General features: G+C 38.7%; 1 protein-coding gene across 1 annotated transcript; it reads left to right on the top strand.

The window, feature by feature from the left end:
• Positions 1 to 1,557: 1,557 nt before the first annotated feature.
• CDO1 (cysteine dioxygenase type 1) lies at positions 1,558 to 9,274 on the top strand. Its single transcript, XM_031064726.1, has 4 exons — positions 1,558 to 1,653; positions 3,611 to 3,768; positions 6,201 to 6,370; positions 8,515 to 9,274. Exons 1-4 carry the CDS (start codon positions 1,622 to 1,624, stop codon positions 8,542 to 8,544), a joined length of 390 nt encoding a protein of 129 aa, XP_030920586.1. The 5' UTR covers positions 1,558 to 1,621; the 3' UTR covers positions 8,545 to 9,274.
• The last annotated feature ends 3,670 nt before the right edge of the window (positions 9,275 to 12,944 follow it).

The raw sequence follows: 12,944 nt of genomic DNA, 5'->3' as shown, positions 1-12,944 counted from the left end.
ACCTGTTGGGGTTCTAACTCCTCCTGCTCTGCCAGCGACTGATTTATCTCTGCCGCTGTTGGCTTTGCTGTCTTAAATTTCAAGATAAATACATTTTATTCGAATGTTTTCTTTAAAAAACAAACAAACAGAAACAAAACCCCACTCAAACACTTCAAACTCCAAAACCTCTTTTTCACTGTGGCATTGTGACAGCATCATTCTACCTTGACTTTTTTAGCCTCCTTTCACCTCTCTGTGACTATCTTCCATTTGGAACAAATCATGACATTTGTAACGGAACACAGGAAACTAAGAATCAGGAAAACAAATTGTTTTAACATTGGTTTTGGCAGCCTTTTATTTATATATTTATTTATTATTTGTTATTTATAAATTAATTTTTGTCCAGCCATACCTGTACAGAAATAACAGCACTTGAGAAGTTTTGTCAAATGCCAGCATTGATTAATTGTTTTCTGCCATCATAGGAGAAATATGTCTACATAATATATGTACACGTTGTGGATGCAGTGAGAGGCAGTGTATAGATATAGATGTTTCCTTTGAAAGTAGTTCTTTATGAGCATCCTTTCTTGAGTAAAATAGAGTGGACTTATGGGGATACTAATTTGAAAGTATTCAATTGACATCAGTGCACTTTCTGTGTGCCCTTGCTTGCATTTTTCAGGTAAGACTGAGGCATACCATGGTAGGCATAAATATTTTCTTTACTTGGTGAAGTGCAAATACTCATGGCTACTGCTAAAATTAAATCTGAAAGTCTCCCACTGAGCTACTTGTACCATAGCATCAGACCCAGATCAGAAGGGTCACACTATGGGAAGCAGTAGAGCAAAATCCAAATCCCTTCTTTAGTGAACTTTTCAATTGAACAAGATGATCAGCTGTTCAGGGCAAACTTAAAGGAGAGTAAAAGGAAACAAACGTAAGATATTATTTGAAAAGAAATTTTGCTCTAATAAACTTCGTTTAGAAGTAGATGCTGGCAAAACGTCCCTCACAGGTGCTTTATCCACACAAAAATGCTACAATACAAGACATGGAACTTTCAGGAACAGAGTGGGAGGACCATGTGCAGGGAGTCTGGCATCTTTATTCTTTGTTATTTTGGCTTTGTACAAATGAGTTCTGCGTAAGAGAAGGAAAGCCAAGAATATCAGAAAAGGAACTGCAGAAGAATGTAACTATGTATTTTTCTTGTTTCATTGCAGTCCTCTGTTTCTAATTATAAGCCAGCTGCTGAAGTGACTTCATTCAATAACCATTTTGATTTGATCCCGTCTACCGCTCTAGTCTGACTCACAGTTCCCAAACTCCAATCATCTATGTAATTCAAAAGAAATAGTATTCAAAATATTAGATACTCATTTTCCTTCCCAGAAAAATAACTCTTACCAAAAAATGCCAAATTTATAAATACAATTTCGTTTTTTCTAAGTAAAACTTACCTGTCAAGAAAACAGAAGAAAAATAGTTTTTGTATGTCACAACTTTCTTTCATAAACATGTTTGTATAATTTTCTCTTTTATATACATATTAGTACAGTTAAGTGCAAACACTTTGTATTTCAGGTACACAAGAAATCTTGTGGACAATGGAAATGGAAAGTTCAACTTGATGATCTTGTGCTGGGGTGAAGGTCATGGCAGGTTTGTATTTAAAAACTGATTTTAGCAAACATATAAATTCCCCATATCTTTTGTATCTTTGTCGTACAAAATAGAGGAAAAATAAAGTCCTATGGGAGCTATCAGAAGGTGTCTGGAAAGTAAGCAGTGCAGAGCTCCTATTAGTATAGCAGTCCTGAATATCTGCTGTAACTTTTGCAAGTTTGTAGTCCATGGCCATTTGTAAAACATTTCTGAAAAAGCTCAGCTTCTCTCCTGTTTTTAGTCCCAGAGATATGACCCTGTTCAACCTGTCCCATACAACAGACCCATATAACACCCGACCTCAGAAGCAGGACTAGGTGCAGTTTAAATAGTCTTCATTCTTTCAAGGTGTTTAAATCTGTCTTTGTGGCAAGATGAGAAAACTAGATTTGGATTAGGACTGCCGATAGGGAGGAGGGAGCCCCTTTCCAGAACTGTTTAGCTTTCTCTAGGTTCATACATCCCATATCTTCCCTCAAAATGGATCATAATGCTGATGTGGCCTTCCAAGTCATGTGCACAGACTGTACACTTGGTTGTGTTGTCCTACACTATGTCAGGGCAGGATCTGTCTCTTGGAAGGTCTTTCACAAAGTGTGGGCTGAAGCAAAAAATGCAATAGCAAATATGCGGTTTTGGACTGAATATTCTCACATCTAAATAGAAAACCTAAGGAGATGTTGGAACAGGGTTTTTTATTTGTTGCAATTGATCATGTACGGCATTCTTTAGAGGATGCCATAATATGAAACTCAGAGCAATACAGAAACTGAGCTCATCACCTCTACTCCTCCTAGGCTATTCCCACACAGCTTGTAATTTATGTTAAACTGGATGGGCATTAACTTAACTTATGTTAAGTTGGATGGGCATTTGTTACAGCTAGACTGAGACCACCTGGTTTTGCTTCCTGCAAGAAGAAGGTCAGATTTTCTCATGTTATTTGGAATGACTGTGACAAAGTGGCATTTGTGAAGTGTTATGTGCCTGAAGCATGCTCTGCTCTCTCAGCGTCTCAGTTTGCAAGAAATCCTAATTTTTGCTGAAAAGGAACAGTGATGTACAAGTACCAAGTTTTTGATTGAAACTCATTAGCGCTGTATTTCAGAGGGTTAAATTCCCTCTTCTCCTTTGCCTCGATGAGTGGAGAGCTCTCCTTTTGTCCTAATCCTGTTTACTTTTATAACAGTTACTCCTGCACTTAAAGAAAAATAAACCAATACTAAACTAAATATCTAACCCATACGTAATCTCTAAATGTGGCAAATAAAACATGCTTCAGAGCAAGAAGAGAGATCAAGAAAGCAAACAAATCCTACCAGATTCTGTTGAGTTTTAACATAAAAATGCCAGTGAAATTAACAGCTTAGTATAGCTGGTTATATTTATAAATATATATTGTATTGTTCTATTTATTAATATAGCTGGTTATACTTCTCACTCTCAGAGTGAGAAGTACAGCATTTTTTTTCAACAATGCATGTGAATCCCAGCAGTAAAGGGGCTATAGAAATTAAGCAGCATTAGCTCATTTCTTCAAATTTTGGGAGTGAGCATGGTGGATTTGCAGAGATCAGGTATACTTGCAAGTTTATATCAGCCTTTTCCTGGGATCATGGTAGAAGCGTTGTTTTGTTTCTTGGCCCAGAAGAGTTTTTGCATTCTGGAGAAATTTTCAGCCCTACTCCTTTCTCCAGACTTTCTTTGTGGTTCTCCATATTGAAGTCATAGGCTGACCAATATCTGACTCTTCTCCAAATCCTGCTGTATATGAACTTAGCTCAATATATTTCCATAGCAGCAGTGTAAGTAGACATCCCTTAATGCATGTCCCTTGTGGAATGGAATTTCATTCTAAGGTTTTTTCCCCATACAATATGCTACATTGTCTGTCTTGCACTGAAATGAAATATGCGTATCACACTGAGTTTGGTTATTCTTTTTACATATATAGCAGTATCCATGATCACACTGACTCACACTGCTTTATGAAGATCCTCCAGGGAAATCTAAAGGAAACTCTCTTTGAATGGCCTGAGAAAAAAGGAAATGGTGAAATGACTAAGAAATCAGAACGAGTTTTGAGGGAAAATCAATGTGCCTACATTAATGGTAAGATATTAAGCTTGTTTTGACAATTATCTGTCCATGAGTCTTATTCCTAATGGAAGAGTTCATCTGCTTTTTAGTCTCCTACATTTAACAGTATAATACCTATGGCTCTATGCACAGTTTAAGAATAGAACTCTTTAGACTCTGCACAAGCCTGTATTTAGATTCAGTAAAATAAACAACCGCATCAAAAATGTGCTTTTCACTCACTCTTAAAACATTGTAGCAATTGCTTGTAGCAATAATAATTATAATAATAATATACTGGGTATCTCCTCTAGTCTAAGAGCCTTTAGTATTGTGCCCCTGATGATTATGTGAAATTGCTTGTAAATATAAACTTGTATAGCATTCTTTTAAGAATTAAGAGAAGCAAAGTTTAGATAGCTTGATCACCTTGCCTTTTTTTTTTTTTTTTTTTTTTTTTTTTTAAAAAAATAATCCTTTTACTCAGTCATGGAAAACTTATGTTGAAAATGTAAAAACTGTCTATGAAATAAATTGACCAGCCTGGAATGGAAACATATGACAGTGCTACTTCTTGTCCAAATCAACAAAAGGCTGTAGTGCTGAAGTGCAGTGTGAGCAAAACTGAAATTCTCAATCAAAAAAAAATAAAATACACAATGTTGAGAATGACTAAGATTCCATCAGTAAGGCTCTTTAAGTACCTAAATCCACACCATCATCACATGTATCTGTAACTATTACTACCTCCTGCTTTGCTGGAGACCATCCTGGAGTTGCCATCTCGGTGTAATGTGTGCTGGTGCTATGAAAGACCCTGCACATTGTGCTGGACCACTTTGAGTTCAACAGAACAAAGGTGAAGCAGCAGACAAGCAGGTCATCTGCTTTATATGTCATGGGTAAAACACTGGAGAGCACACCTAGAGGGGCTGACCTTGGGAACTTCCCAGCTAGAGGGAGACTCATGTTGGGTTAAGAACTCAGCCAGGGTGAGCGCACTGGGGAGAAAGACTGGTGTTCTGCAGCCCTCTGTTGAAGCTTTGCCGTGCTAAATGAAAACACTGAATTGATGGGGCAGGAAATGGCTTGACACATCTGCTGATGCTCCTGTGCCAGGGACACAGGTTCTCCACCTTAATCAGGGTTCCCTACATATGCAGTCCTTTCCAGTGCAAACAACTGCAGACTGTGTGCATCTTACCCGAAGCTTCCTCAGTTGTTTAAAACAAGTTTGGTATCCAGTTCTCTGAGGCTGGTTGGATCTCTGCCATGTTTCATAACAGATGTTTTGGTTTGAAAGGAACATGTTAAACAAGCAGAAGGAAAACACTGACAGTGTGTTGATTGCCATAATTACATTGATAGCAAGTGCCTTCATGATTCTACTGTGTGCTTCTTGGTTGCTCTTGTACATAAGGGTCAGAAACCACTAAACCATGTTTATTTGAGTTCTCCGTTAGATGAGCAAAGATTTAGGACTTTCCCCCAGCTGCAACATCCTCTATTTAGACCAAGTATGTTAACAACACTTTGGGCTTCCAATCAGAGTTAAGAGTGTACTCATGACTCTCAAGGTACCATGGCTATGTTGCACAATACATGTCCAGGTATTATATAACAAATTCAAGTACAAAGGCCTGAGCTGTTTTTACAGCAGGATCATAAATTAAATAATGTATGTTTTTACAGCAGGGTCATAAATTAAATTCAAGGTCTCTCTTAAGTAACTCAAAACCTCCATTTTAGTGTAGAATGGACATGGTTTGTTTCACAGATGTGATTCTTCATACCTTACATTTTTCTGTAATAGCTTGATTATGCTTACTATTCAGTCATAATTGGAAGTGTGTCAGTCGCTATTGATTAGTCGCTTTATAGGAAAGAGAAAACAAATGAAAAATGTGCTCTCCAAACCAATAAACTGGAAGGATTCATTAGGAAACAGATGCCTGCAGTAGAAGACACCATATGTCTGCCCATAAGTCCATGCCCCAAATGCATGTAGCTGACTTTCAATGTGACTGATATCCTTGTTACTTGTAAAGAAGTACAAAAGCTTTTGCCCCCTCTCTGCTTCTGAAGCATGTATCGCAACAGGTCTCCTAGGAAAATAAATGAGCTTGAAGTCCTTTGGGAATGAGAGATAGAAAAATATTTGTGGTATGTCTTCCTTAATTTTCTTGGGATTTCTGTTGGTCTTTATCCTGTGGCAGATAATCTAGAAATTACATGAACTATGGAAGGCAATAACACATTTTGAATTACCAGTGTATTTAGGAATCTGTACTAGAGAACACCAGTCAAATTCCCTGTACTGTTACTTGTTGCCCATAGAAGTGTGGCCATGCCTATTTGCTCATGAGTTACAGTTTAAAAAGTACTTTTTCTAGGCAATTGAGATCTCATTGGATCTTCCTACTAACACAGCTTCTTTTTGCCATTTTGTGCCTTTGCTGGTGTAGACTCCATTGGCCTGCACCGTGTGGAGAACATAAGCCACACAGAGCCTGCTGTCAGCCTGCATTTGTACAGCCCACCCTTTGACACCTGCAACACCTTTGATCAGAGGACTGGGCACAAGCACAAAGTCACGATGACCTTCTACAGCCAGTTTGGAGAAAGGACTGTCTGCGTAAGTACAAGATGAGGTGCTCCTCACCTGGCCCTGGGCTCTGAGCGCTGTGGGGACGAGCACAAAGGGCTGCCCTGCTGCCTGCACAGGCTGCAGTGATTCTGCCCTGGGACATGCAGAACGGTCAGCACCTCTGCCCTTCCTGGGCCATCCCCTCTTGGATCAGATAAAACCTGTTTCCAAGTACTCTTTGATTGGTCAAGTTGCACTTCCCTTATGTGGAGTTCCCTATTTTGTTGCCTTCCTCTCCTTCTGAGCAGAGAGGATTAATGAGACATCTGCTACTAGTTAAGCACCTTCAGGCAAATTATGGTAAATACAACCTAGCCCATGGAAAGTGTGAAGTAGCTACATTGTTTTGGCCAGCCTTAGTCAGGTGTGATGTTTCCTGCCTAAACTGTCCTGCCAAAAAGGATCACATTTCAAGAGGTTTTAAACCTTGTAGTTTACTGCAAATACTTCTTTAATCAATTCAATTCTTCATAATCACAATATTCACAGAGTAAGGCATGCTCTGAGAGTAAGAGTAGGCCAGTTGTCTGTTGTCTGCATTCTTGGGCAATGGGTGATTTTATTTGGATAGGAAAGAAATCTTAAGATCATCTTTGAAGCAACCAAGCTGGAACATGTGGGAGAGGTTAACAGGGTTTCAGCACTATTCCATGCATTGGGAAAAATAACTACTTACCTGTGGAGAAAAGACTGATTCTGGATGTTCAGCCACAGATGTTCAAACACTGTTTAGTTTTGTTTGATACTGAACACTTTCATTTTCCTTGAAGCCAGAAATTCAATGCTCAGGAGTTTCCTAGAGTGAGTCCTTAGTCAGATCAATTTAAAGTTTTATATAGTTGTCAAGTACCATATAAATTATTTCTCTGAAGCCTGCCACATTACCAAACAGCTGAAACAGAAATTTTAGCCTTCCCAAGTTTGAAAAGTCCTTGAGAAATAAATTTGAATTTATAGTTCAGATTTTAAAGGGTAATTAACATGGAAAAATTCTGAACAAAATTAATGCAAGGATTCAGTGTTTGTTTTCTTTCTTTTTCTTTTAAGTCTTTATTGAATATTAGTACATAAGATAGTATGTGAGACTAGGTATTTTGGCTTGGAGTGTTTCCCTACTCTGATCTGTAACCATCTGGCAGTGTTTTCACCATTTATGGGGCAGTGGATCTGGCTTACAGGAAAGACCTAAATCTTAATCGTCGGATCTCATTCATGAATTCCTCTAAATGGAATTCCGTTAAACAAGAAGGTGGTAGCAAGTCTGGACCATTCAGCTGCCTAAAATGACTTCATGCTACAAAAACCTTCTGGTCTCAGGGACTTGGTTTCTGGAGAACAGACTGGAAAAGCAAACTTTCTTCTGCTTACCAGATCACAGAAGGACCCAGGGAGGCAGAGATGTATAAATTATAAATACCAAGAGAGTAATGTAAAGTAATTTGTTTGTCTTTTATGAGTGAGAAGATCGGCCAAACAAAAGCACATTCAGTTCTTCCTCTTTGTCTTAATTATTTTATAGATAAAAGACACATGTAAAGCCCTTGTGATTTCTGGCCTCTGGCCATGATGAAGTCTTGATTAACTAACTCTCCAGGAAACACACAATAAGTTATATAGGCTTAATAAAAAAAATAGTATGTGTGTCAAAGGACTTGCCCATCAGAGTAACTGCATAGTTTAAGTACAAAACATGAGAATACTGATAGGAAAGTCCACTGACAGAAAAGTGATTTTGTGTTGGGTGTCACAGCACACCAGTTTCTTCTGCCAGGAATTTTGCAGAGGAAGGCAGTATCTGTGTGCAGCCTGTCTTCCAAGCTGGACATTCAAGCAGTTTCTGTCAAAATGAAGTAGAGCAGGCTATTGGGGAGACAAGATAATCTCTCAAGTAGGAAGCAGTCCTCGGCAGTCCCTTCTGCCATGAGCTTACTCATGGTCACCCAGAGCCGATAGACAGGGTGACGTTTTCAGGCACATAGTCCCTTCTACAAAGCTCTATCAAAGAGCACTGAAAACATACACTCCAGGTATTTTTAGGAGCTACTCTGAAAACAAAGGTACACAACGAGACCATGAAATAGGCAGTGACAGTTTCTTTCCTTAAAGCAACAACTTCTCCTCTTTCCTTTTAGGCTACAGGAGTGCCGCAGGAGAACAACTGAGAAGCATCAGCACACGTTTGCGTAAGACCTGCTGAATGTTTAACCAGGGACAGAAGACTTGCACGGCTAAGGCTGACAGCCAGATCCATTTCATTACTTGTACATCGGAGTACTCTAGGGCAGCCTCCAGACCACACACAGTTTCCTCGAGCAAATGCCAATTATGGGACACTAAGCTAACTAGTGCCATAACCTGCTTCAGAGGTTAGATGCCTTTTCTTAGGCTCCTGTTAGAATTAAGTAGCTGGTTGTCTAATTATAGTGCCTTTCAAACTCCACCTTGGATATCACACTGAGAATATCAGAAATAGGGTTTTTAAACATCATCTGATTCTTCTCAATAAACCTATGGGGATGTATGCTCTCAATGTAATTAGTAACTATATAAACTTCTAAGCTTCCAGTCACTTGTACCTATGGGTAGTACAGTAGATACAACTAACAGCAGTGCTTTTTTTTTAATTAACTCTTTTAAGTTTTAATGCTTTAGGCCATCTTGATAGTTTTGTGCATTTTTTTACCTTTTTTTTTTTACAATTTAATTTGTCAGATCCTGTTTTAAATAGGAACAGAGAAATGCTTCATGCATGATGATTTTCAAAACTGATTCCACAGAGATTTGACTTTTAAGAAGACTAATCATACTTAATTCAGCTAATGTCCAGTTTCCAAAGTGTTCTGTGTAGCTAATGAAGAAGAAAACTGAAATAAAACTGGATTTCTGCACTGATTTCAGAGTTTTCAACTTTTTTTTCACTGTAACTAGAATACTCATCACACTTTACCAAAATTCACATTCCTCATGAAATTTTTTCCAAGTAGTACACTGTTAGAAAAGACTTTTAAAAGCTGGCAGTATGTCAAACATGCAAAGAATCCTGACTCAAATTAAGTTAGGGGGGAGTTCTGTCACTGAGTGTGCTGATGTTTAGTTTTATCCTCCAGATTTAGTCACAGGGAAAGAACCTTCTTGAAAAGAGTTAACTGTAATTAAACACATAAAAATCAGCAAAGCTGAGTGATGGAGGCTATCTTGTTCATTTAATGCACTTAATAACATGTTCTCAAGTAGGGAATGTGTAGCAATTCCCCTAGTCTCGTAGGTGACTGCTGGTTAGTCAGACAGCAGTTTAAATTTTATCAGTATTGGGTTGAGTCACATATTTCCCTCTATATTGACAAGCCCAGGAAATATTTACTTTATGAGACCCCATTTCCAGAGAGGCTGTGTCAAATTTTTAGAAAATATTTGAGCAGTGTAAGTGTTTTTGAATGAACCTGTGCCTTGTTGTGAAAGTGTGACAGCATGAGAGATGAGCTGAGGCTGGCAGTCTGGCTGTCCTGCTCGTGCAGGGTCATCTACAGCAGATTACTCAGGACTATGCCTAGTTGGATTTTGAGTATCTACAAGGACCAAGGCACTACAGCCTCTCTGGGCTTTTCATGTTTTATCAGCTTTTCAGTAAAAAAGGCTTATGTTTACACAAAATGTCTTGTATTTCAGTTTGCACCCAGTGCTTTTTGTTCCCCTCATCCTTCCTGCAGAAAATAAGCAGTTTCACTTAACTAACTTCAATTACAGCATATTAAGCGGGCTTTTGCTTACTAGGTAGAATTAAAGAACAAACTTTACAGCTTGTAGACCACATGTTCAGTCAGGCCAGGGGGAATGGAAGATCAGGGAGGCAGCCAAGAAGGCACAGTAGATGAGAGCAGCCAGCTGTTCTAGGATGCACACACATGGAACCCCAGATAGTACTCCAGCTAGTCACTCATATGCCTAGCGAGTGGAACAGAGGAAATACAGGCAGAAGTGATAACAACAATCTACACGAGTTGTCCCAAGTACAGTTTAGCCACGGTAAGCATGATATCATGCATTGCATAGCATAATACAGGAATTAAGGTGTTTCAGAAGAAGGTAGCTACTGGGGAGTTGTGTCCTCTGTACCTCAACATATAGGAGGTAGCCTGCCCAACATAAAGGGTACAAATACAGGAAACCTCAAGAGAAATGTTTAATTGAGTCCAGAGCCCTTAGAACACATACCACAGCCACTACATTTGCTACTTCCTAAGCATTACTAAGCATCAGGGGCTCTGAACAGCACAAGCATAAAGCTACTACCTACTAAAAGCAATATTCAGTCAACAAATATCAAGTAATATAATGAGAAGCATAATGACCTTTTCACTCACACAAATATGCTCATATAACTTGTGCTGGTTTAAACAGAGGAACCAGTAATAGCAAAATAGTATTTGCACACTATTACAGCTGAACAGCCAGTGTATTAAATCTTCTAGCATATGAATGTACCTTAGGTTTGGAATAGTGTTAACTGGCCATCTGATGAGGTAGCAATATGCTGTAGGCTAACAATTAGATTTCATTGGGCAATGAACAGATGTTTAGCATTTCATATGCTTTTATCTGAAAGGTGCTATTGACCAGTGTCACTGTAAATTGAAGAGAGTTTAACATTTACCTGAGTTACTGCTAAGATCTTTATGTGGTGAGAGATACTGCCTCAAATCATCCAGGCTGGTAACAGCAGGAGGAACTCAGCCTAAATATGATTTGATGCATTAACCAAGACTTCAGTGAAGGAGCTGCAACAGAAAGACATAGGAAGGCAAAGTAATGCCAGGATTGGAGTGAAGTGCAATATTTACATAAATTCAGCAAATTCCAAGGGTGTGGTGTTTTTTGTTATTATTTAAAATTTAGCAAGAAGAGAAACTGTTTATCAAAGACATGTTTGAGATTGGAAGGCTCCATAGCCAAGAGTCACTGGGAAGGCATGTGCCATATGCAAGGGAAAAGATGACAATGGGGGCTCTCCAGGAAAGGAAAGGCCCTCTCAGTTAATTTGTCGGTGGCTGACAAGGGCTAGATACAATGAAACTAGAGACATGTTTGAGGGGGGGTTCACTTACCTATAAACAGGAAGTGAGCAGTTCTTTTGCTTCATGTGCTGAGACCTGGGACCTCTAAAGCCTCTAGCAGAAATTGTTTCTCAAAGAGGGTCTCTTGCTGCCTAAAGAGTTCCTTAATGTTCTTGTGGAAAATTGAGCCTGAAGTTACCTTGCGTCTAACTCACTACAAAATCTTGGCATACACAAATCAGTTCAATTTTTTATTTAAGCCTTGAGTCTCGATGTTTTAACACTGTTCATCATTGTCCATTGTTGATGTATAGAGGAACACAGAACCAAAATCCACTCTATATATAACCCTTCTTTCATTACAGTTTTTTTCCTTAAACCACAAAGATACAAGACGTGCTATTCACTAGGAAGTCCCTGTAGTGATTTTTTCACATTCCTCTCATCACTGAGAGCAAGCTGTGTTGCAAGAAAATAGCCTTCCCAAGGGTAAAAGAGGTGACCTGCCTACAGTAACTGTTTGCAGAGACAAACAGAACAAATCAAGCAGAAGCTCAGGGCTTTTCAACCATAGCATATACTCTGCTCTTGCCAGTTTTGCTCATGAAAGATTTCACTGTCCTTGAACCTCAGTCATATGTTCTGTGAATGGAGAGTAATTCCATTCACTGTCTCTAGTAAAGGAAACAAAACAACCATGGATCAACTGTGCAGGTCTTCCAGACTAGCTCTGACACTTGTAGCTCTTATGAAACTTTACTCAATAATTTAATCTCAAATCTCTGAACCCTATGGTGCTTAAGACCACAGTATATTTCTTCAGGGATTAATGACCCCCAAAATAGGCATAGACAAACTCTTCTGACCAATTTGGTCTTTTGTGCATGCCACACAAAAAACATTTGAGGGTTTTTTCAAAAAGTAATGAAAACATCTTATGCCTTTTCCAGATCCATCCTCCCTTTGCTTTTACTCTCCAGTTCACTAGAAACCTTTGGTACAGACAGATAAGTACATTATTTTCTCTTAAAACTTAACTTCTTGACATTTAAGGTGTACCTCCTTCCTCTCTCATTGCAGGTTGAAAGGAACACATAAAGTTAAAATCAACTCTATTTTCACTTCACTTTTTCCAGTAGGAGAAATTTCTTTCCTGAACCACAAAGATAAAGTGTATATACTGCTCACTGATCTGTGCTTTAGTTTATTTTTCATGTCTATTCTATGCTTTCAGCCCCCTGTGCTTCCTCCCAGGCTTAGTTTAGCTGTTTGGTCGACACATGGTGATGGACATTTTAAAACATGAGGGATACATGTGAATTAATGATATTTCTTAGGAGATGAAACATCATTAACCTACTTCTTTAATTTATAATGATTAGAGGAACAGCATAAGAGGATTGTGTGGCACATGCTACCCTGATCCAGCCAGTTTCCCTGAGATCCATGAATCACATGAATCACAAAGCTGCCATGAGAAAAATATATTGCCTGACCAGAAAGCAAAATTT

This window comes from Geospiza fortis, unplaced genomic scaffold (genome assembly GCF_000277835.1).
Source record: "Geospiza fortis unplaced genomic scaffold, GeoFor_1.0 scaffold962, whole genome shotgun sequence".
In the NCBI taxonomy this organism is placed as follows: Eukaryota; Metazoa; Chordata; class Aves; order Passeriformes; family Thraupidae; genus Geospiza; species Geospiza fortis.
This window is presented reverse-complemented; position numbering and strand designations above follow the sequence as displayed.